The sequence below is a fragment of the Ochlerotatus camptorhynchus genome, unplaced genomic scaffold, assembly GCF_037179485.1.
Source record: "Ochlerotatus camptorhynchus isolate MF236.1 unplaced genomic scaffold, CSIRO-AGI_Acam_v1.1 ptg000406l, whole genome shotgun sequence".
NCBI lineage: Eukaryota > Metazoa > Arthropoda > Insecta > Diptera > Culicidae > Ochlerotatus > Ochlerotatus camptorhynchus.
The window spans coordinates 1327379-1351392 of record NW_027040892.1 but is presented as its reverse complement, the minus strand read 5'-3'; the positions used below and the strand labels follow the sequence as shown (position 1 = coordinate 1351392).

The 24014-nt window shown below is 39.5% G+C and overlaps 3 protein-coding genes and 1 pseudogene across 3 annotated transcripts; 2 read left to right on the top strand and 2 right to left on the bottom strand.

Moving 5' to 3' along the window:
- Positions 1–1657: 1657 nt before the first annotated feature.
- Positions 1658–4270, bottom strand: LOC135710894 (calpain-7-like). Its single transcript, XM_065233602.1, has 4 exons — positions 3219–4270; positions 2477–3155; positions 2210–2418; positions 1658–2145 (listed from the first exon to the last, which is right to left on the bottom strand). Exons 1-4 carry the CDS (start codon positions 4125–4127, stop codon positions 1771–1773), a joined length of 2172 nt encoding a protein of 723 aa, XP_065089674.1. The 5' UTR covers positions 4128–4270; the 3' UTR covers positions 1658–1770.
- Positions 4271–7319: 3049 nt separating this feature from the next.
- LOC135710893 (large ribosomal subunit protein eL20-like) lies at positions 7320–7903 on the bottom strand (annotated as a pseudogene).
- Positions 7904–12802: 4899 nt separating this feature from the next.
- Pex2 (peroxin 2) lies at positions 12803–14015 on the top strand. Its single transcript, XM_065233600.1, has 4 exons — positions 12803–12969; positions 13035–13112; positions 13178–13810; positions 13870–14015. The coding sequence occupies exons 1-4, from the start codon at positions 12937–12939 to the stop codon at positions 13954–13956; spliced, it is 831 nt and encodes a 276-aa protein (XP_065089672.1). The 5' UTR covers positions 12803–12936; the 3' UTR covers positions 13957–14015.
- Positions 14016–14283: 268 nt separating this feature from the next.
- Positions 14284–15397, top strand: LOC135710891 (protein transport protein Sec61 subunit gamma). The gene is made up of 2 exons (XM_065233599.1): positions 14284–14412; positions 14789–15397. The coding sequence occupies exon 2, from the start codon at positions 14796–14798 to the stop codon at positions 15000–15002; it is 207 nt and encodes a 68-aa protein (XP_065089671.1). The 5' UTR covers positions 14284–14412; positions 14789–14795; the 3' UTR covers positions 15003–15397.
- Positions 15398–24014: the final 8617 nt, after the last annotated feature.

The window sequence follows — 24014 nt, the reverse complement described above, 5'->3', positions numbered from 1 at the left end:
GTGGGAGCGAATGGTTCGCTCGGTAAATGCAGCAATCGGAACCATTTTGGAAGCGCAACGACGGCCGGATGACGAGGTTCTGGAAACGGTGATGATTGAAGCTGAGGCGATGATCAACACGAGACCACTGACGTACATTCCGTTAGTCAGCCGATCAGGAAGCCTTGACCCCTAACCATTTTCTCTTGGGGAGCTCAAGTGGAGTGAAACAACGTCCAACGATGCCCGTGGATTATCGTGCAACATTGAACAGGGGATGGAAGCTTGCCCAGCACTTGACGGACGCAATATGGAAGCATTGGATCAAGGAGTACTTGCCGGTGATTTCGAGAAGGTCGAAGTGGTTCAAGGAAGTGAAGGAGATAGCGGAAGGAGATCTGGTGCTGATCATGGACGATACGGTACGAAATCAGTAGGTGGATAAGGTCATTCAAGGAAAGGATGGACGGGTTCGGCAAGCGTGGGTGCGGACGGCGAACGGAACATTACGAAGACCAGTGGTAAAGCTGGCGTTACTCGACGTCGAAGATGCTGGTAAACCGGAAGCCGAACATAATGGTTTGCGGGCGGGGGAATGTGATGACGAGTACCCCTCGGCGCGTAACAATCGCTAGTTAACACAGGGTAGCTACGCACATCGATGAACATTAACCCGCTGGAACGAAGAAATGTCATTGCGGTTTGACACGGCTAAAGAAACGAAATGTAAACATTGACATTAAAGAGTTCGTAGTGCATAGTCATGTTTTATGCAGGCAGTTTATTTAATTAAAACTAGCTTATATTTAAAAAGTGAAAAATTAGTAAATTAGTGTTCAGTTCGATAAACTGTAAGTAAATAATATAAAGTAAATTATGAAGTATAATATTAATTACAATGATAAATTTGTTCCTTATAGCACAACCTAACATTTGTATTCACTAAAGGAAGTTAGTCGGAAGAAATACTGAAAAATTATAATTAATATTGTTAAAGTGATAATATTACTAAAAATAAAATTTAAATTATAGCTAAATCTGTTCCCAACAAACTTAGAGTTTTACGGGACGCTAAAAGAAATCAGTTTCAACAATTTTCGAACCTGGAAGTGTGTATGTAATACTAATATCCAATAAATAGAGGTAATACATACATGTGGGGCTTATTGTAAGTGAAAGTAACCTCGGAATTGGCGTGACTCTCCAGACATTCTGAAATGGGTAGCTGGATCTGCAAAAAAGCTATCACCTTCTAACACCCGGACTAAAGCTGTCTACAATGACCATAAATGCGGCATTGAAGAGAGTTCTTCCATAATAACACTGCCGGCCAGTGGGGGTTAGAAGGAATACACACACACACACACACTCAAACTTGTTGAGTAATAAGTAAACAACAACACACATCGATGAACAGCTGATAAATTTCATCGGGGTAGAAATCGCGGCGAGTTGAAAGTGTGCTTATACTTTCTGGGACATCATTTGACCATTGCCTTGGTCTCCCAAACAAGCTTACAGCATGAGATTATGCCCTTCCACCTTCAGCAAGGTGCTTAAGAATGCCCTACGGGAGGGAGTTTCTTTCGAATAATTTAACAATACATCTTTTTGCACTATTTTAAAATGATTATTGATTTGTATAAATAACGAAATTCTAGTATTCGATCGTTAAAACATGATAAAAAAGATGTACAATAAGTAACATATCCACTTTTTTATCGCTTAAAAAGCTTTCAACAAAGCCATCACAATGATTAAAAAAACATCAACAATTACCCAAAAACTCTCCTAATTCATCTTTTCGATAACCAAATTCGTTGTCGACTTGAACTTGAGAAAGAACGGCGATTCCTGCTCCGGTAGAAACGTGGACGGACGCAGCTGGTAGACTCCGGCAGGGATGGCTTCCAGGTCGAGCACACAGAACCCGGACCGATAGTTGCCGGTGCTTTGAGATATGAAGGGGGCAGTTACATCGGGGTCTTCCAGCGAAACCACGGTCAACTCCAGCCCCACCTGGTAGACTTTGGGACCACGAAGTTCGACGACTAAGTGACTGGAGTCCTTTGGGCCAATGTGCATCCGGTAGAGGGGGTTGTTCTTGTAGGTCAGCGGATGATTCGGGCACCCACCAGCCGTGCGGTCCTTCCATTCACCGTTGATCTACAGAGATCAGAATGTCATTTAAAATGTAGTCAGATATTAAGGATGTCTCCGAAGAACTTGCATTTTCAACCATCTGGAACTGGTTATCAATCTTCTTCAGCTCGAACTTGTCTCGACAGTAGGCCCTCAACGAGTAATAAATCGTTGCCGTTTTTTCATACTGCGATATCACAAGAGTGTACTTCCGGACGGAGTTCGGGTCCAATCGGATTTTGCACAGGTAATGCGGACTATTGATTCGGACTCCGTCGATGTATGGAGGTGGGTCCGCTGCAAATGGGATAATTTTGAATCACACAATTTCACAACTGATAGGACCCAAACTTACAAGGATAGTAAACCCGCTTTCCATTGTTTTTATACACCAAAACCGTGATGTACTCCCGGTTCTCCCTGAAATCCTCAATCGATGTGATGTGTCTCGTCAACAGGATCCAAACCGATCCCTTCCCTGCCGGGACGGTCAAGCTGAACTGTGGATTATCCCCGACATTATAGGCGTCCTTCGTAGGCCCCACGCCGGCACTCCACGACTGATGAATGCTGTAAGTGTACTGAAAAAGGGCCGGATCCCAGTTCAAGTAGAACACGTCGAAGAAGTTCAAAATCGAATTGTAATCGATCCAGAATACACCGTTGTCGTAATTTGCTGCCAATTTGGGATCGTAGTTCAACTGCTGCTGCAACTCCGGCGTCCAGTGGACCGCATCCAGTTCGGAATAGTTGCCCCGCCAACGTAGATGAGACCAGGGATTCTTCAGTTGAAGCAACTTCACTCCATCAATTTCCTGCATATCCAGCACGGCATAAGCGTGGGTCGATACCAGCCCTGTACGTTCGGCTTCAGCATCCGTAAGCTCACCGGTGGCCACCGTCACCAGGCAACGCCCAGCGCTGAGCCCTTCCTTTAATCGGTTGAACACTGCATCTGCATTGAAGTCTGGATCCTTCGTCCGAATAGAAGCTCGTTCTGGAATCCAACCCGTCAAAGCATGAAGATCGATGTTCTAAAAAATAAATATCCATTCCTAAACTATAAACCAAACCAACCAATTCAAAATACAACTTACACTATTCGACCCCGGAAAATCATATCCTCCCATCAGCTTCATATAGGCCTTCTCCAGCAGCGAAACCCAGAATTCGTTCTTGTTACTCGAATACGAACACAGCAACTGGTTGTACCTTCCCAGTGGTAGATAATCATCAATCACAACCTTCCTCGGAATGCCATTGACGTGCATCCGGATCGTGTACTTTCCGCTCGGATTGTAGATCGGTTCGTCTCGGCTGTTTCGCGGATAGATAATCGACGTCAGAATCCTCCGCTTGAACTTTTTCTCGTACAAAGAAGCCACCGCCAGCGACGCCACGAAGCTACAATCCGACACTACCGTCTGCCGGATGCTGTAGAAATCCGCATGCTCCCCGGCAATCAGCTGCGGATGCTCGCTCAGCTCACTGACCCGAATCCACTGCACAAAGTCTCGCTTTTGCTTTGGGGCCAACTCCAGCAAACCATCCTTATCGGTAAACGGAATGGGAAAATTGAACTTCTCCATCAAATCGATATCCATGAACGGAACGTAGACCTTTGAGTTGATGTGGGACGTGTACTCCAATACCTTTTTTTCCTCACTCGTGTAGGCATGCCCGGATCCACTGATTTCCAACCTTGGGCTATGAAGCGGACTGTGGGTGGAACCGGCACTGCTTCGCACCGGATGAGCTGTGGACGTTCCCGGCTGTGGCACCTTCAGATCCTTCGGCGGAACGTACTTGATTCCTTTCAGCTCTTCTGCTCGATCCAACGCCTGTTTGGCGAATTTATTCAACTTTTCCCGCTTCTCACGGTCCTCGATACGAAGAATAGTCTCCACCGCTTTGCCGTACCATTCGATAGCCAGCTCCTTCTGGCCAGCTTCGTCCGCGTCCAGAGCACGGGATAGAATCGTACGCACTTCCGCCTCGATGGACATGATTCTAAACACAACCACTCGCTCACTGGGGATTAAGCAATAAAAATAACTTCAATGTTGATTAAAATGTCGATTTTCAAGTGAAATGCATCCGGAATGTGGGAAACTTCCGGAGGAATGAGTCGAGTTTTCGCTGTTTCAGTTTTTCGAAGGAATGAGTCAGCGGGCGCTGCTCACTCCGACGGCTGATATTTTTTGTTTTGATTCCTTTTCGCTAATATTCGGTAAAATTTCATTCCAAGGAAAAGAAGAAAACACATTCGAACCAATTCGAGGGGCCGGTCAATGTCAGATAAAGTACTCCAAACGCAAAACATTTTACTTATTGCCTGTTTTTCTGGTAATAAATGGAATAAAACGCGCTGAAACCATCGCAGAAATCATCGTCATAGGAATTCCAGTATGGCGTTGATTTATACGATGGTTTTGGTTAGAGAGCGTCTCTAGTTTTGGTTAGAGAGGGTCTAGTATAACCGTTTTTAGTTTTGGTGCATTATGTTTCCAAAGAATCAGACAATACTTCAAGAATGGATTTTCAGAAGAAGACAACTGCTTTTGTCTAGAGGGATGGCTCCATAGGAGATAGCACAACCGGTTGCGCTGAAAAAGTGGACAGACATATTTTTTTTAAAAACCGTGACCTATTGAAGAACCATATCTATACGCTGAAACTTTCCAAAAAATCCGTTGCTAACCTTTCTAAAGTGTTCAAAACTATATTTATTATATATTTTGAACAATAATAGAACAACCGTTTAAATGCGATCCACAAAAATATCTGCCTCAATAGAACGTCTTGGTCCTGAACACCATCACCCAGGGGGTAAGTCACTCTGCCACCTTGTGTTAAGAGCAACCGTAACGGTACGCTGCTAAACTCATTTTTGCAGCCCTCATAATAGCGCAGCTACCGTATCGGGGGTTGCCATACGAGTAACTAAAATAGCAGCCGGCTTCTCGGTGAGAAGCGCGTTACCAAATTTAGCAGCGCGATAGCAGCGCGATAGCAGCGCGATAGCAGCGCGATAGCAGCGCGATAGCAGCGCGATATCAGCGCGATAGCAGCGCGATAGCAGCGCGATAGCAGCGCGATAGCAGCGCGGGAGAAAGGTTGCTATTCGTAGAATTGTCAAAATGCTCACTACCGGTACGGACTACGGCGAGTAAATTAATAACCACGATAGCAGCGACCGGTGTGGAGAAGAGTGACTAAACTAAAATGAGAGCGCTGTGCGCTGTTAAAACAGTCGCAAAAATGACAACGACCGTTACGGTTGCTCTAACACCCACAAAAACACACTCCGACACACTCCAAACACCTTGCCACCCAGGTAGTCTCCACATAACAGATAGTTTTTCATCAATCTCCTGGCACCACTTCCAAGAATGTTTACATCATATGTTATTTATAATAGACCAATCCATGATCTGATTTTATCATTCATTTTTGACAGTATGATCTGCTTTTTATTGATCTGAACCTCTCAAATGAGTAAACAAACCAAACTAACCTGCCAAATTATTTAGAACGCTTGGTTTATTTATGTGACCCAGGATATCAGCGATTTTTTTGCTGTAGGTTTTTATGTATATTTTAATCTCTATTCTGCGGTTATTTCCTGGGTTGTTTTTAAAATTTGTAAATTTATTTTCGCGATATTATTACAGTTCATCATTTTTAATTGTTTATAGTTAACACCGAATTTTATTGCAGGATTACTTTTGGCAAAAACTGGAAGAAATGTATGGAAGCATTCATACTCATATAAAAACTATACTGATCATGTCTAACCTATGCAATAAATCGCTTGGTAGATTGACCAGGAAAGAGATAATGCTTGTCGAACAAGATCTGCGAGAGATGGCGGAGGATGTCGCAAAAGCGCATGCTGGTGGTCCCTCGCTTGAAAGCGTGTATGGGCGGGTTGCAGGCTGACCGCATCAATTTAAATTCCTCGAGGGGGAGATTTTATGTCTAATGGACTTAGCGAACATCATCCAAACTCATGGGGTCAAGACGTTTATCCGTCTGGTGATGAAAATCGGGGAAATGGACATGGACAGTTCAGACACGAGTTCGCTACCGATGAGTTTGACAGACTTTGGCTCAAGATTTCGGCACATTTTTCTAATCCGTATGTCTTAATCTTAAGTAATCACATTCAATTATGTATTTAATACTATACTATATTGTATGACGTTTCTTGCATTTGTATGATTTTTTCAGAATATATTTATTCTTCATATTTCATTACTTAAAGCTTTTTTTTTTACATATTACAAGTTTGAATTTCGTTTTGTTTTTTTTTTTAAATACTAATTTATTCTTAGGAAATATCGTCTCAACCTCCAGGAGTTTATGTCCAACTTGAAAATTTCGATCGCCACGGTTTCAAGCTCAGGACAGTTCAGAGCTGACATAACATGTCCATTGTGCACGTTGGTCGGGCAGACCACAAAGCTAACAGCCATCGCCGATGCCTCTGAAAACTGGAACATCTTTAGTTTCACGCGGCATGTTGCTAAGCTGCATGATTCACTGGCATCAGAAGTCATCAAACGCCTTTCGTCAGATGTCGCTTACCTAGAAGCTTCACCTCCTCCGAGGAAGCTTCCTCTAATTGAAATGGGCGATATAGAGAATACGATCGGGATCGAGAACGACCATCAGCAAAATGGTTAAACGACTCATTTTACCGAGACTCAATGTTCATCAACAATACCGTCTCCGTTGGTTGCCAACCTCAAGCTTGAGTCGACAAATGCTACCGAACATGACGAAGATGAAGATGTCATGATGATAAATTACAATCAAATTTGTCGATCACCCCTTTCTCTATTCCGTTGTATGGGAAATCCGTTTCGAGAGACTCGTGCCCGTAGAGAACTACCAGTCTTATACAGTACGGGGCGAAGTTTACCAGCTGTGAGCTTTCATTCGCGAGTAATCGACGTCTAAAGCCATTGTTTACAAAAGTAATTCGGCCCTTTTGAAATGTTCACACCGCATTACTCAATTACGAATGTCCGTCATTGCTAAATTTAATGCGGCATGAAATCGCCAATTCAAACTCATCCATCTTCACAAAATATTTGTTCTCAAGGGAAGCATTGAACCAACTTCCTTAGGATCCACTTTTATTCCACTCACGGATTTTCTTTCTCAACGAATCACGAAGAATGTTCTCATGGTTTCTTACGGATCTTCATCATTTTTACTCCCTAAAAAAGAGTGGAATTAACAGTACATGAACGGCGGCTCCTGGTTTACTGATAGTAAGTATCCGGTCGGCGGAAAGAGAACAGCTTCCTGTAGCGCTTGTGGTGGTATCTTTGCACCAGCGGGAAGCGGATCTTCGAGTCGTGGAACTGCTTGATGTGAGCACGACGGGTCTTGGAGGCCTCAACCGATGCGACCTTGATGATCTGTTGGAAAAACATTCGCATCAGTGATTCTTTCCGGGTCAATACTATCAAAAAGCAACTCACCTGAATGGAGTGGGCACGGGCACGGTGGCGCGAAGCCATATCGCTATAGCACTGCTTGACAGCACCGCCAACGGTCAGATTACGATACTCGCGGTACATTTTGTGGGTACGGGACGGGAATCGTAGCGCAGCCAGATGCCGAAGTTCTTCACGCGCAGCGGAGTTTTCTCCAGGATACGCTTGACCGAGACAATCTCACCGGTGGCCTTCTTGAACTTACGCAGCTGCCGCAGGAAATACCAGAAACGGGACTTGGCCACGATCTGGTCCGTTACGAAGATGTGCATCAATTCCGCCATGTATCACGCACAGACTGTCGTTTGCTTATTGAATTTTACAGGATTTTACCATAGGAGTAAAGAGCTATACCCTAGGGGCATCCCACTCTAAACTTTGTATTTCTCGCATTATACTTAGAAAGCTCTTACTGATATCTAAGATACCTGAAAATACTTAAAAATACTTAAGAAATATTTAGCGCTAGTTTGTTACCACCATTGCTAGAGAGATTTCTTTCGATAATTTACCCGCTGTCATCTGGGATTTGGTGTATGCGTGTTTAGAAAAATCAACTATAATTTTGAAATGTATTCCTTTTTTGTAGGGATCGAGGAAGAGCAATTTCGATTCAAGGAATATTATATTGCCAAACCGATTTATCTGTCATTCAAAGGGAGAATAAGGAACTATTTGGAAAGTTACTATGGAATAAACTGCGTGTGGAAGCAAATCCTCTAAACAAATTTTTCTATCCCAAACCATCTCTCCATAAAAACATATTTTTTGTCCAACAGGATCTTGATCCAACGGACGATAGCTTCAGGCATTTACGTTGATTGAAGCTGAATAAGAAGTTTTGAAAGATTTCCGCACCATCCGCACGTATAACATCCGGAAAGCCACATCTCCTAGATTACAGCCGAATGAGTTTATTGTAGAAGTTAATCACATTTCCTCGGATTTGGAACCTTCAATGCTTAAGACTTATTATTATTAAGGCTGGACATGATCATACCAACATATTCGCTTGGTGTTAATTTCGGAACCGCTCTCTAATTGATTCCATCATTCATCAGAAACGGTTGTTACGTATTAAGACATAAATATGGGGATATTTTGAAGAATAGTTTGGCATTTGTTTGGGGAATAGTTTGAAATAAATTCATATATTTTATCTTAGGATTTTTTTACACGAAATGGAAACAAATAAATAGCGGGTTTGAACTAAATCGTTGTATTTGGTACATCAATTATTTGAAATAAATTGATATTTCAGAATAAATGAATTTTTTCCTTGTTATACTTATTGGTTTCGAAGCCTAAAAGTGAGAAATTCATGTTTATTTCATATAAAGCCTTCGGTTACTATCAGGATACTCACTCAGCTTCCTCACCAGTCCGTCGTAACTCATCTTTACAGATGTAAGTTTCTCAAAACGCAGCACGATACGACCACCAGTGGCAATTGCAATCACTTCAATTTCTAGTCAACCAACCCAACAACTTGCTAGCAGTTACACTTCATTGTATTGCTATTGTTCTCTGGTAAATAACCAGCGTAGTCCTAGCATTCTTGACCAGCATAAAGTCAAGAATTTCATACTCATACAGCTTGCGGTTCAGACTGGTTGGTTAGAAAGGCCAACGACACCCGCACCATTAGCCTCCAGCTAAGTTATAGAACTCCAAACTTTGAAACCTTACTGAACAGCCAGTTCGAAATTATAAATAATTAACTGGTTTGCTGAAAGAAAACTGGTCTTTGATGAAATGTTTCATAAGTAGAATTAAAATACTTACTCATACACATGATTACACTATTTCCTTAATTTTAAAACAGATTGAAACTAGCATCAATAGTACGTGATTAAACGTAACGGAATATACAACAACAAACAAATACATTAGTAACCGCTCACTACGATTTAAAAAATCAAAAACATAACATACTTAAAAATACTTAAAAAGACTTAAGAATACTTATCAGATACTTTGAAATACTTAATTGATACTAGATCTATAGTTTAGAGTGGGATGCTCTAGGCTATACCTGTATACAGAGTCACCGTCAACGCCAATAAACAACGACGATCGCAGGGGGATCTGTCATTTTCAGCGATGTGGAAGTCATGGTTACCAGTAAACATTGTATGTTGCCGTTTTGACAGTTCATTTGACACAGAAACACCCTGAAACACCGAAAAACACACAAGAAACACAATCAGCACAGTCACAAGGTGGCAGAGTGACTTACCCCCTGGACACATCAAATCACATTAGATTTCAAAAGCAATATCAATGGTAGTCAAATATAGTGCACAGAATCATGTTGACCCCTATCGGATATGTTCCGGGCACCTAAAAGGAAATGGCCAGTTTCTGATTTAATCCAAAACCCATCATGCGCCACATAGTAAATCACATAAGATTTCAAACCCAAGATCAATGGAAGTCAAATAATGTTCCCAGTACCACCTTTTTTACTTCCAAGCATCTTTCAGAAACCCCTAGGGAAGTGACTAGTTTCTGATATGATCCAAACCCTGTGATTTGACACATAAAATCTCACAGAAATTGAAAAACAAGATCAGTTTAAGTCAAATATAGTGTCCAGATCCACATTGGCCACATTCTGGTATGTTCCGGGTACCCCCAGGGAATTGTCCAGTTTCTGACTTGGGTCAAAACCCTGGCCAAAACCCAACACGCAACAATACCAGACAAATTTCAATAAATACATGTTTTTATTATTATTTCACTGGGAAGCACGAGGAGCAGGAGGACGGGCAGTTCAAGGCTTTTTGTTAAAGCCACACATTAATCCCGGAGACAGCCATCGGAGGTCAATTTCACGGTAATTGCCGGATAAAAACCATGTATGAATGAGAAGGAGATTAAAAAATGGCTGACCACGATATCAGGGTGTGAGTTGGTTTTGACTCGGGTTTTGACGTTTGAAATAGAACGGCCAAAAATAGACCAACCGGTGCGTACGCACACAGTTTGATCTATTTTTGCTTGATCCTTTTAATTTTAGCTGGTTCAAATGTGACATAAATTTCGATCTAGATCAGACCACCGCTAAAGATGCCCTAACCGTTCTAAAGTGTTTTAAAAGCTTCTAAGTTTTTCGGTGGCTTCGATCAACAGGTATTCCCCTCCAAATCGACTACAACGGGCCAGCAGACCAAGAATACGCCGGGTGAGGTGGAACAGCAATGAGACCATGAACCATTCGTCTTGCACGTTATCGCTTGTCTGGCCCATCTAATTTGGTTGGGCATTTTATTTATGGGAGTTGAAACACTGGTCTCTTACCTATTAGAGGCAGAACACTTGAGGTGCATTTATTATATTAAAAAATATCAAATTCAGTTCTAGCCATCTAAAAAATAATTAAATGCGTTTTTTCAATGCATTATTTGTTGCGTGTGGCTCCAAGTGACAACTCCTACCAACTACATGCATGGAAGGTTTTGTCCTGTTTTATTGTTCACCTCGGCTTGCTCAAATCCAGATTCCTGACTCCAGAAGTGCCTCGACCGAGAACGCGGAAAAAATCCGCTTAAATTCCCGTTGGCAGCATTACAAACCTCCACCGAAATCGTGTGGAAGCTTTTCCACCAAAAACGCAAGAAGACTACTATGAAATTCTCCAAACTAGTCATAGGCAGCACCAGAACTGTGCACAACATCCTCCACTAAGAATGCGAGAAAACTCCCTGAAACTTCCGTGGACATCATTGGGAATCTCCACCGAAACCTGCACTGAGAACGCGGAAAAATCCATTGAAATTCCCTGGAACCACTGGAAGCATCGGACGCGATAAACTCTATCTAAACCTACTGGAACCTCCAACCGGAATCGTGCTGAACCTCCTTCAGTGAAAATGAGAGAAAACACCGTCAAAACTCACTTGAAGCTCAACTGGATCCACTGAAATCATGCGGTATCCTCTCCGCCATGAACACACAAAAACTTCGTCAAAACTCTCCACGAGAATTCAGATGCTGCCAACGGAGCTAAAGAGGTTTTGCAAGGTTCTGTTCCAGCAAGTTTCTGCAGGATTTCGGAGACGATTCTAGATGCTTCCAATGAACCTTCAAGGATATTTTCTTTGTCCTTATAAAGGGTTCATCCACCAGGTTACGTTTGACTAAATAAATTACATTCGTGTTACATTCCTGATGATGCAAGTGGAGGTTCCAGGAACTTACGATGAAGATTTCTCACGTTCAATGTGGAGAGGCTTCTACACGATTTCGGTGGTTCTCTCAAAGGAGGTTCTACGGAATTTCAACGGATTTGTCTCGCGTTATCGGTGGAACAGGTTTTGGGTAATATATAATAATGGGTTGTTAAGAACCATTACCCTCGCCATTACCATTCAAAATAGTTGTTTTCTCCATACATTTTCGGAAAGAGAACTATATTGGAATATTTCTACTTATGGTTTGAGAAATTTAATGGTAATGGTTATGGTAGTCAGTAAGGTCCATAGATGGTTTTGTAACATCGATCAACTTCATGTGGAATATATCGCACTTTGGTTGCCTGTACATTAATGATTACCAATTCGCGAATGGTTCCCATTTAGGCGGGTTACTTCGAGGATAAAGGGTCGGGCCGTCACGATGTTCTGAGGCATTCCCTTATAAAAATGTTATGGTTGATTTGCTTAACAACGTGTTCAGGATATCATCCGAACCATTTGTGGAATAGTTCAATCATTTGGGTTATCGTTCGTTTATGGTATTTTTTATTAGGTTAACATCTCTTATAACGCCTTCCTTCGGAAGGGAAGTAAAGCCGTTGGTCCCCTGTTTATGAGTTGATGGGTCGATAGGTAGAGTCCAGTTGTGGGAGCTGCCTCCCTGGCGTCGGTAGCATTGGTGCTCAGCACGGAAAACAAGATCAACGGAAAAGAGATAGATATAAAAAGTGCTTTAATTTTAATCATCGTTGAGTTAAAATCGAGGTATAAATGAAAGTTTCCGTGTAACTAGAATTTTGAAATTTTCATCTGGCATCACTGGCGGAGATTTGTTTTCGAAGCATTTTCGGAACAGTTTTTCGTGCACGGAAGGACGGCATGATCAAAACAAAACTACGAAAACAAAATTTGGAACTATTTTTTCTTAATTTATTTTGTTAGTCTACGATCCCCACGATCCCACTGATAGAACCTTTTAACAAAGAAAATATTATCGATTAATAGCATTAAAAACCTCAGCTTTAGCATGAAATAGTATGGGAACGTTTGCCCTAGTCTAAATTGTGAAAAACTTCTATTCAAGTTTTAATTTTTTTTCCACCAACATGAAAACGAATTTCGTTCCTCGAGTGAATCAGGTATGGCAAATTTCAATTGAATTATCCTTCAAAGCCATTATATTCATCATAAACGATCTTTGCAGCTTGATTCCATCCAGTTGGACAACGAGATTATCAACATACTGAAGGAGCAAATTTACAGCGTTCTTCGGAACCTTCCGGTTAGCCTTGAGTGCCTACGTATTGAATTTGATGATAACTTCTCAAAATACGATCTAATTTGCAGCCCGGTCTCCTCAGCCGCTTTCAGCCGGAAATCAATCTGCTGGCGAGTTCCGCTTTGTGGAACTTCTCCATCCGAAAATCGTTTGCCACATTCGGTCAGCAGATGCTTTCGATCACCTACGAACAGGAGCAGCTCGGTACCGGAAAGCTGAAGGCCCACTATGCCCTCACAGTCGCACTGAGCTACCTGAAGGAACTGGTCCAGTTTCGGCTGACAAGCGTCACATTCCTCCAGCGGTTGATAACGATAGTGGAAAATTGCTTAACCTGTATGAATTTCATCAACTTTTTTCGCTTCTTGCGAACGGGACGCAAGCCGTCGCTGGTGGATTACGTGCTCCGATTGGATCACCGGTCGATCGATGGAGCCAAGCGAAGGACGATCGGGTATTCGTTCATGACGCGCGAGTTGATATGGGCCGGTTTTATGGAGCTGCTGGGCTTTACGGTGCCGGTTATCAACTATCATGCGTTGAAGCGGAGGTTGAGGAATTTCCTGAAGATGGAGAGTGGGCTGCAGGAGGTAAAGCGGATCGAGCTGGATGTGGGAAGCAGGTGTGTGTACTGCACCGAGCGGGTGACACTGCCCCATCATATGGGGTGCGGACATGTGTTCTGCTATTATTGTTTGCAGGTGAGGGATTGAATATTAAAAGCGCGAGAATAATTTAATGGAATTTTTGTCCATTTCAGGGAAATTTACTGGCCGATTCCGGATTTCAGTGCAACGTTTGCGACTTCAAAAGTGGTACCTTTGAACGGGTCATCGTTGGTGGGTAGAGGGCTGGTGATTGTAGGAGGAATAAGGTGATCGGTTGTATTTGTTGTTACAGTTGTAAAATTTCGGTTGAAGGTTTTTATTAAATTAATTGTTATGAAAAAAATCAAGCGGTTTCCTCATTATTTTATTTTAACCAATAAAAATCATATTTCATGACACTATCCAACGCGTCACCGTGCGTTACACCCCCCTGACAATTGGTAACGCTTCGGCCATTTTGCCCCGATGACGTTGCGTCGCTTTTTCTTCGCGTTCATCCGACGTGGAATCAATTTTGACAGTTGGGGTTCCACACAGCAGCACAGCAAAGAAGGGGAGCAGCAGAGAAATTCATTACTTTTCATTCGTTCGCCCGTGCAGAAGCAACGTAGTTTGTGTGGTTTGTGAAAAAGTCGAAATTTTCGTGAAAATTGTGCTCTATTGTGTGGGATTCTTCTCTACCGACGTTAATTAAAGTAAGTACAGTGTGGATTATATGTTTTGTGTGGAATTTGTTGGTTATTTCCAGCTAAATTCGACCAATGAAATGTGGCACTAATCTGCGCACTGATTACCAATTATCTGATATTTACCGTCAGTTGATATTAGTTTTAACATGTTGAACTTGTTAACAAGCGGACTATTGCTTAATTCTTACTAATTGGTTCGTAGTATCAGTATTATATTGCTAATTAGATGGCATACAATTTGTTACACGGTGGACTTTCACTGCCACATCTTCAACCAATACACTGACGCAAATCTTCGTGTCACATTTCATTGCTTCATCAGCAGATACTTATTTCAGTACATGCATTTATAATGAACTCTTACTCCCTTTTCCGCATGCAGGCAAGCAATGGATCAAATCGCCAAGATCTACGAACCGGGCCGTTCCTTCGCCAAGGACTCGATCCGATTGATCAAGCGCTGCACCAAGCCCGATCGGCGCGAGTTCCAGAAGATTGCCATCGCCACGGCCATCGGGTTCTGCATTATGGGATTTATCGGTTTCTTTGTCAAACTGATACACATCCCGATCAACAACATCATCGTCGGATCGTAAGAAGGGCATCGAGTGCTGGGCCCGGGTGGGGCTATATCCTGAGCAGAGAGAAGGAGAGTTAGGGATTTGTTTAATTGTAGCAACAATCAGATGAGACTGGGGTAGGAAAGGGGCTACTAGCGAAGGAAAAGTTTCACTCTTCAAAAAACATTTATGTCATAAAACCACTTATTAAAACTGTCTTTACATTCATAAGGAATCCCACACACTCTTTAGCTTTTAAAGAATACCTAATTACAACGTTTGAAAATGTGTGATGTTTGCGCAGATGTGACGAATCGTGAAAAGACACAGAATGTGCAAACAAGATGAGCTGAGAAACATTTAAGTAAACAAAATGATTTATCGTACACACGAAGGAATGATAATATAATTTATTGTTTCATTGTAATTTACCTTGCTTTGTATGTAGTTCGTAATAGAAGGAATGAGAAAATCCGTTTTTGTTTCAGGGCTTACGGAGGGACTTAACTAACCGATGGAATGGTTAATAAAATCTTGCCATAATGGTAAACTATTTCAAAGTAGAGAAAAAAAAACTCGACCGGGGAATCTCCTTTATCCGGATCCGGATACAATATATCTCAATTGTGTATTTCTGAGAAATTAATAGGCAGATAAATCGCAGGGCAGGACTAACAGCAGTATATTGATCGATTCTCTCTTTCGTAAATAACTCGGCTACAAACACGTTTCCTGCGATTCGCATTAGATGCTAGATTGTTGCTTCTTCTCGATCTGTGTATCGAAAATATCTGCATAACACTGTCGTGGCGATCCAAAGAGAATGTCAATGTAGATAGGACCTAAAAAACAAAAGTGAATCGATAACACTAGTTTACAAATAAAAGTAAAACAATTAACTAGAATCTTTGACGAATCTAAAAAGAAATCGTGCACGGAGTCCAAAAAATTAGTAAAAAAAATCTCAGTAGGGTAGTTTTCGAGATAGGGTAGAGAACTACTTCGGCCTAATCGCCCATTTTGGGCCTATCGAGCAAAAAACTTCGAATAAATCCATGATTTCAGAGTTAACAAGTCAATTATGCGTTTGGTACGATACTTTAGTTAATAAGCTACCAAACTAAGTTAATGAGAACACGTGATATGAAGATTTGCACCCATTATTTCCAAAAACAAAAGAAGCGCTCCGACCGAATCAATTTTTATCTTCATACGATAGGCCGAAGTGAATTCATTGGCGTTTCAATGCGTTAGGCCGAGTTTAGAATCTGTAGGTTCGAAATTAGCGTCAAGAAGCAGTGTTAGACTTTTGACAATATCTCAAAGATTGGTTTTTCTTTATCAACGGAAAGGTAAATAAATTTGGATGCCTTTAGTAATAATAACATTCTGTTTGGTGCTAAACTGCGCTAGATTAAGAAAGACTAAGAGCCGATTTCTTCAACTCCGCTTAAATCTTAAACCAGGTTTACCCGTATAATTAAACCTGGTTTAATGCTTAAGCGGAGGTGAAGAAATCGGCCGTAAGTGCGGGTTGTCCTTAATAGGTCGAAAATGGGGTAGTTAACCCTACAGCTAAAAAATGAAAATTTACTCTAAAAAAGTTTGTTTACTAAAATACAAATATCTCCGGTTGTAATGAGACCATATAAATTATTTTAACATCAAATTAAAGGTAAGAAATTTTTCTTTCGATTAACCCATTATCAATCAAGCGGTGCCGGTGGTGTAGTGGTAAGCGTGATTACCTCTCACCCCAGCAGGCCTGGGTTCAATCCCAGTTGGCGTCGCCGGGATGTAAAGCCGTTGGTCCCCGGTTCATGAGATGATGGGATAGACGATAGGTAGGGTCCAGGTGTAGGAGCTGCCTTCCTGGCGTCGGTAGCATTGATGCTCCGCACGGAAAACAAGATCGACGGAAAACATCCAAGAAAAAAAAAACCATTATAAATTGTCAGTGAAATTAGTGTTATTGTTGTTAATAAATTAATTGTTTGTTTGTTTAATTTTATATTTTACATTTTTCCCAGAAAAATTGAATTTCTGCTAAGTTTTTTAGCAGTGTAAATAAAAATGTTTGTAGTGGTTGTACCACTAATCTCACTGGAAAATAGTGTTTGAACAATCGAAAGTAAATTTTATCATCTTTAATTCAAAAAAAAAATAAAGGCGTTAAAATAATAAATATAACTTCATTACAATCGGAGATATTTGTATTTTAGTAAACGCATTTTTTAAAAGTAAAATTTCATTTTTTAGCTATACCTCGAAAACTATCCAACTGAGATTTTTTTAAACTACATATTTGGATTTAACCGAAGACATCATATCAAGAAGACTGGCAACTTTGCCAGAATCCAAGCGACAGATACAATAGCGCTGCGCTTTAGTGAAAGTGGAAGCAACGCATAGAAAAATGAGCAAATACTCAAACCCTTCTTCTGAGGATGTAATCTTTGCTATCAAATTCGTTCGAAGCATTTACCTTTGAGCGGCAGATGAGCATCCATAGAAGGAGGAAGAAGCCGCACCGCTATTGATCGAAATCAGTAGCTCTTCGTGAGTTGCTGTGGGCCATCTATGTCAAGCGCGTCATACTAAAGAGTATAAACAGAAAGAACCCCGCTCTAATTTCTATTCCTTCCTAGATTTATTATATAAGACCACGTAGTCCTACGTCACCACTGCGTACAACGTACAATCAATTCGAAACTAACGATTTTAAATTGGCTGAGGGGTTAGTGGATTTTCCTATGTTTCGAGGGGTGAATCGATTAGCTTGGGACCGAAGATAGTACCAGAGCTGAGCCAAAAAGTTCAGCACGTTAATTCGGGACCTACTGGTCTTCGAGTTATCTCTATGGTACAACCCCACAAGGCTGTCCCTTGTAGTTTTTGATTCCAAAAACTAGTTTAATTTGAGATGCACACGAAACATGAAGGTGATTGAATTTTTGTTCGATGGCAATACCATAGAGGTAACTCTAAGACCACTGGGTCCCGAAGAAAATCATTATTATTTTTGGCTCACTCAGTACCAGAACAACGGTCCCAAGCAGTCCCAAGCTATTTCACTCACCCCTGCATGTTCTGCATGAATCCACACACCCCTGATGTTATCTGTCAAACTTTCATAGCGAATCAAAACAAACATAGTGTAGTAATAGAATTTCAACTAGAATAGGGTACGTTAATCGTTTGCTTGGGACCAATAGGCTACTAAAGTGGTGAGCCAATTTAAATCGTTAGTTTCGTATTGATTGTTGGCAATACTTTCAAATTTAATCTAGTAAGAATAAGAAATCCTCGGACAAATTCTAATGGGAATGTTCGATTGGCTCAGATTTTGGCAGGTCATTTGGCTCAAAAGTATTTCTACTGTAAACTACTGTAATTGACTATGCGCGACACGGGCTTCAGCCAACAATCAATACGAAACTAACGATTTTAAATTGGCTCACTACTTGACTAGCCTATTGGTTCCAAGCAAACGATTAACGGACCCCATTCTAGTCGAAATTCTAGTACTACGCAATGTTTGTTTTGATTCGCTATGAAAGTTTGACAGATAAAATGAGGGTTTATTGGTTTTTCCTATGTTTCGAGGGGTGAATCGATTAGCTTGGGACCGAAGAGAGTACCAGAGCTGAGCCAAAAAGTTGAGCACGTTATTTCGGGACCTTCTAGTCTTAGAGTTACCTCTATGCTTCAGCACTGCCAACTAAGAAAAACAAATTGAGCGTTAAATTCGTATTCGCGGCCAAAAGCTACTTTTTCTCTGGTTAGGGAGAGTCTTTCGCTTACTAAGTCAGACACTGTTTTTTGATTCTAGGAGCTACTTTTTCTCCGGTTAAGGAGAGAAGCTTTCACTTCTAGGTTAAGAGTTCTTCTATGTTTTCGAGTCCTTATATACTATGTCCTTTTCGGAACCGGGATTTCTCAATATGCTCATGTATTGCTTTTGTAACTCAGATCCGATATGGCTCTACAAATAAGAATTCGAACATTTGTAACGTTTAAACATTAGATTATTATCCTTCGCTTAAGGATGAACAAAGAAGGAAAACTAATCTTAACTGCATGCTTAATAGTACTTGTACTATTTTTAATAATAACTTCTTTTCAGGCTTTGTTCACACAAATCTGGAGAACTTATTCAACCACAACATTGAACTACTTGGTGTTGTATAAGGTATGTCGAGAAGGTTTTATTCGACTTATATGAGTTATAACAGAGTTTATACGATATTTTTTTTTGAATATTCAGCGTTTATTAGGCATCCACTGCTTCCTTAAAATAATGATGCTCTGTATACGCTTGATTCTCATGTGAAGTAACGTTTAATTAGACATTATTATACATTTATTAAACGATTATTCAACTGTGGGAAAATGAAACCGAAAATAAGAAGGACAGGGGACAGGACAGGGAAGGGTGTGTTTCTTAAGTGTATTGTATTGTATTATTTCTGACGTGGCTCGCATTACACAGATATTAGAAAATTTATTAAATACTTGTTGCATGGGATTCGAACCATGTACCTTCCGATCACCAACTGCTTGCCTTGTCATCTGAGCTATCCTAGAATTCATCATATGGGCAACCCAAGCAACCTAAAGTTTGGATTTTACTTGAGAAACGAACTCAAAAGTTCACATCTGGTTCAAATTTAGTTCCGTGGAACTTTCTTGCTGATTAACAACCCTAATAAAAAATAACCATAAACGAACGATAACCCAAATCATTGAACTATTCCATAAATGGTTTGGATGATACCCAGAACACGTCGTTAAGCAAATTTTTTTAGGGATGGCACTACACGTACAAACAGAACTTAATCCTCTTTAAAGTACCGCCATTATTTATTGGAACCTTGAAAGTTCAACAAAAATTTCTTGTTCCCGTTTTTTTGAACTGTGTTCAATCTTAGTACTAACCGTACTTTCAAGCAGCGCGAAAGTTCACAATTAATCTAAGTTGAACTTCTTTCAGTCTTTCAAGTAAAGTTCTAGATAAGTTCGAAGAAAGTTCAACTTGAACCTTGACTTGAACTTGTAAGCAAATTTAGAAATGTCACTTTCTAGCAGCTTTTTTCATCACGGATCAATTTTATCTTGTTCTGCGACACTGTTTGCGTGTGGCCAGAACAAAATGTGTCCACTTTTTGATTTCTGCAGCCATTGATCTGGAACGACCAAAGCTCTTTACAGCCTCGAGCGTTCAATGTTTCTACTATGGCGAATGGCATTTCTGTATATAAGTAAAAAATATATTGTATTTTAATAAATTGCATTGAGGTTTGCGTTCCACTATCATACCTTGATGATTTTCTGAATAAAACAAGTCTCAAAACAGGTACATTTACTACAGTTAAGTCAAATTGTTTCGTATTTTTCGAGGTTACTGAAAACTTCTGCGGAAAACAAAACAAGCTGTCAAATGTCAAACGGTGCAAGTTCACAATAAGTTCCGTATGAACTTTTTAGCAACTTTCAAGTTCAGATGAGGTTCTACATGAACTAATCAGAGACTTTGAAGTTCAAAAATAGTTCTTACGGAACTTGAAAGTAGATTTGGCTACTCTGAAAACCATTTTTATGAATGAAATCAACACATTGAGTAAAATCATATGATATTCCACTTCGTTCACATAGAGCAGTGGCATGTATCTCGGTTTCAAAGAGGAGGACTCGAGTTCGAGACTAGCGGTAAGTAATTTAAAAACATGTAATTTAAATTAAATATTTGACCATATTTCAAACATTCATCTTCCGACAACGTAGCAGCTCATAATAAATTAGAAGAAAACGTGGTGAGCAGCAAAACGATAGATATATTTGTTTTATATTTTGGTTTGTTGATTTCATTCAAGTTTTCTTTTTGGGCTGAATAGCATTCCTTCCAACGGTTAAACGAACCGTTTGTGAACTTTCAAGTTCTTTTTAAAAGTGAAACAGTATTCTATTAGAAGCTTAAACATCGAATGTGAACTTGGAAGTTCGGTTAATAACTTAAAAAGTAAGCTGAATAGAATTCTTTTCATAATCCTTTGATTAGCTGATTAAGCCAAAAAAGGGCTTTTAATCCGAAGTTTTGCTGCTTGGGAACTCAATAATCAATAAAAGCTTGCTTGAAAGTAAATACCTCCCGATGGCAACTCTAGCTCCTTCAAGGCCCTGTGGGAATGATTCATTCATTCATCGTTGTTTTAAATGAGACCAATGTTGCCTCTCCAAGTCGAAAGAAAGGATGCTCGGTTATATTTTAATTTTAGATCAATGCATTCATTGTCGTGAGTCATGTGATCGATGATTACTACTAATTAGGCGTAGAACACAAATAAAAAAAAATTAGCTTGGGATTGACCTCATGACCTTCTACTTGGAAAGCGGAAACAGTAACCACTACTCTACTGATTTCGTCTTGTTGTTAGATTGAACCAATGTTGAGGAATAATGAATCTAATACGTCGTTTCTAAAGCATTTACAAGGCATGCGATTAAGGCATGGACGCATAGTGGTATAAAAGCAATTATACTGACTGTATAGTGTAAAGTAATGCAATGAAAACTAATAATGGAGCTGGAGAACATTTATTAGACGTCTAATAAAGCATCTTATTGAAGCAATTGTAAACAGTCGAATTAAAGTATCAATGTATGTACAAGTTACACTTATTCAGTTTGTTATTAGATCAAACTTCTGGCGTTGAATTGGAAAGACATTAAACACTTTTACAGCTTTTAATAAGTAAATAAATCGGATCAGAGCAAACAGTGGAATAAATGTGCATCTATCGATCTCAATGAGCTTTTTCAGCACATAATTCGACAACTCTTTTTATTCAGCATTGTACACTGTTATACAGCATTCATTCAATATATATGCTTATTTGTGACTCTGAATTGTTTGTTGGGTGGTATAAGAGCTATTTTTCTGACTGTATTTATCTTTATACAGCAGTATTGTAAAGCAATGTAATGAAATCTAATAATGGAGCTAGAAAACATTTATAAGGCGTTTAATAAAGCATTTTATTAAATCAATTGAAAACAGTCGTATTAAAGCGACAATGTATGTGCGAATTACACTTATTCAGTTTGTTATTAGATCAAACTTCTGGTTCTGAAACAGGAAGACAGTCAACGTTTATAAAGCTTTTAATAAGGAAATTAATCATATCAGAGCCAACGGCGGAATAAAGGCGGATCTATCGATCTCAATTAGTTTTTTTTTCAGCACATAATTCGACATCCTGTTTTATTCAGCATTGTACACTGTTATACAGCATTTATTCAATGTGTATGCTTATTTGTGACTTTGAATTGTTTGTTGGCAATCATGTGAAATATTACATGGAAATTCGCCAATCAAAATGTGTCGAATTTTATGAGTGCAATAAAACAACGAAATTACAATAATTTTTACTGTTTAATTTAGAGTATATTGAAATTTATTGTTAAATTGTTGTACGGGAGATAAAATAAAATTCGTTTTTAACCGATACAATGCTCAAACAATGAAAGTCAATGTGATAAGATCAAATTTGTTCTAAAAAAAATCAGTGTTTTATTGTTCAGATGCTTAACAACCCCCCTTTGTTACTGCAAATTCATCAAATACCATGATTTTCATTGTTGTGAACCATGAATTTCGTTGTGATTTTATGGTAATCGACAAAGTGTCCAATGTTTTGACAATAAATATCAAGAGCAAATTTTCATTACGTCGAAATTAACAAAGGTAAACAAAGTCGAGCTATCAGTGTCAATCGATTCTCCTGCTATTACACTATATACTGTCCGAATATAGGATCAAATCCCATTTTTAAATTTATTCACCAGTCAAATTGCTTTTTGACGTAATCACCTTCCGATCAAAATAGTTTTCGATGTTACTTAAGTCACCCAATTTCTATGGAGATGCCGTTTGACTTAAGTAACAGCGCTGAGAAACCCGTGAAAAGTGTACGTTCGTCGTTTCGCTTTCTCATTATTAAAGTGAATAAATCGAACTGTTTGTTGCTAAGATGATTTCGGTGGTCCTAAAATGATGAATGGGCTGCACGTAAGGAGACGTAATTGACAATTCTCCCAAATATCCTGGTAAATACACTATGACTTAAGTAAAAATAGGGGCCACCAAACGACGTATAATAACTTTTGACTAAAAAACCAGTATTTTTTAGTATGAAAGCTAGCGATTTGCATTTGTATGATTAAAACCCTGCTAAATATGTTAAACATTGCTATCACAATGAGATTATATGTGTTTACTTGGAAATAGGAATAACTTTTCGGTCATCAAAACAAAACTTTATTTTTCTCGGATTGGTGCGAATGTTACTTGCGACATAATGAAAATTTGCTCTTGATATCATGGTTACAATTGTTTTTTTATGGCTTTGATTTTAAATTAATTGCCTCGCGGTAACAGATTTATTAATCGTAAAACATTAACGGAAATAGATAAATTAAATCAAAAAAGCTTTAAAAGTATGCAGATTCCCGCTCCACCTTATTGAGTCTGAGCCATGATTACTTCGGCAGTAGTCTTGCATGATTAAAATCGAAATAATCTTTCCAGTATTAAATTTTATTCTTTTTCAATACTGATATATGATCAAAAAAGAATAAAATTAAATCAAAAATTATTAATATAGAATCAAAAATGATTGAAATTTATTCAAAAAAAAAGATAATTTGCAATCCAATCAACCATGATTAAACTGGGATTAATATCAGATGCTTATTTTTTAGAAAGAGAGGATTAATTTTTAATCATTCGATATGATGAAACTGAGTTTAATGTCAAATTGATTAAATTTCAAGCAAAATGGGAATAGTTTAATTTATCAGTGATATTATTGTTTTCGTTCGAACTTGAGAGGGTCTCTCTACACAGTAAAACAATGTAATATCGATTAATGTAATTCAAGCTGATGTATGAAATAATGATGTAATAGCAAAAAGCAGATACAATATTACATCAATGGATGTAATTTTGGTCGCAAAATCGATGTACATCGTACGGTACAACGTTATATT

Coding starts and splice junctions, on each gene's coding strand:
- LOC135710894 (XM_065233602.1), bottom strand. CDS start 4,127: ATGTCCATCGAGGCGGAAGTGCGTACGATTCTATCCCGTGCTCTGGAC. Junction 2,419..2,476: donor AAAGCGGGTTTACTATCCTT/GTAAGTTTGGGT, acceptor TCCCATTTGCAG/CGGACCCACCTCCATACATC. Junction 2,146..2,209: donor AGTTCCAGATGGTTGAAAAT/GCAAGTTCTTCG, acceptor TGATCTCTGTAG/ATCAACGGTGAATGGAAGGA.
- Pex2 (XM_065233600.1), top strand. CDS start 12,937: ATGAAAACGAATTTCGTTCCTCGAGTGAATCAG. Junction 12,970..13,034: donor TCGTTCCTCGAGTGAATCAG/GTATGGCAAATT, acceptor CGATCTTTGCAG/CTTGATTCCATCCAGTTGGA. Junction 13,811..13,869: donor TCTGCTATTATTGTTTGCAG/GTGAGGGATTGA, acceptor TGTCCATTTCAG/GGAAATTTACTGGCCGATTC.
- LOC135710891 (XM_065233599.1), top strand. CDS start 14,796: ATGGATCAAATCGCCAAGATCTACGAACCGGGCCGTTCCTTCGCCAAG.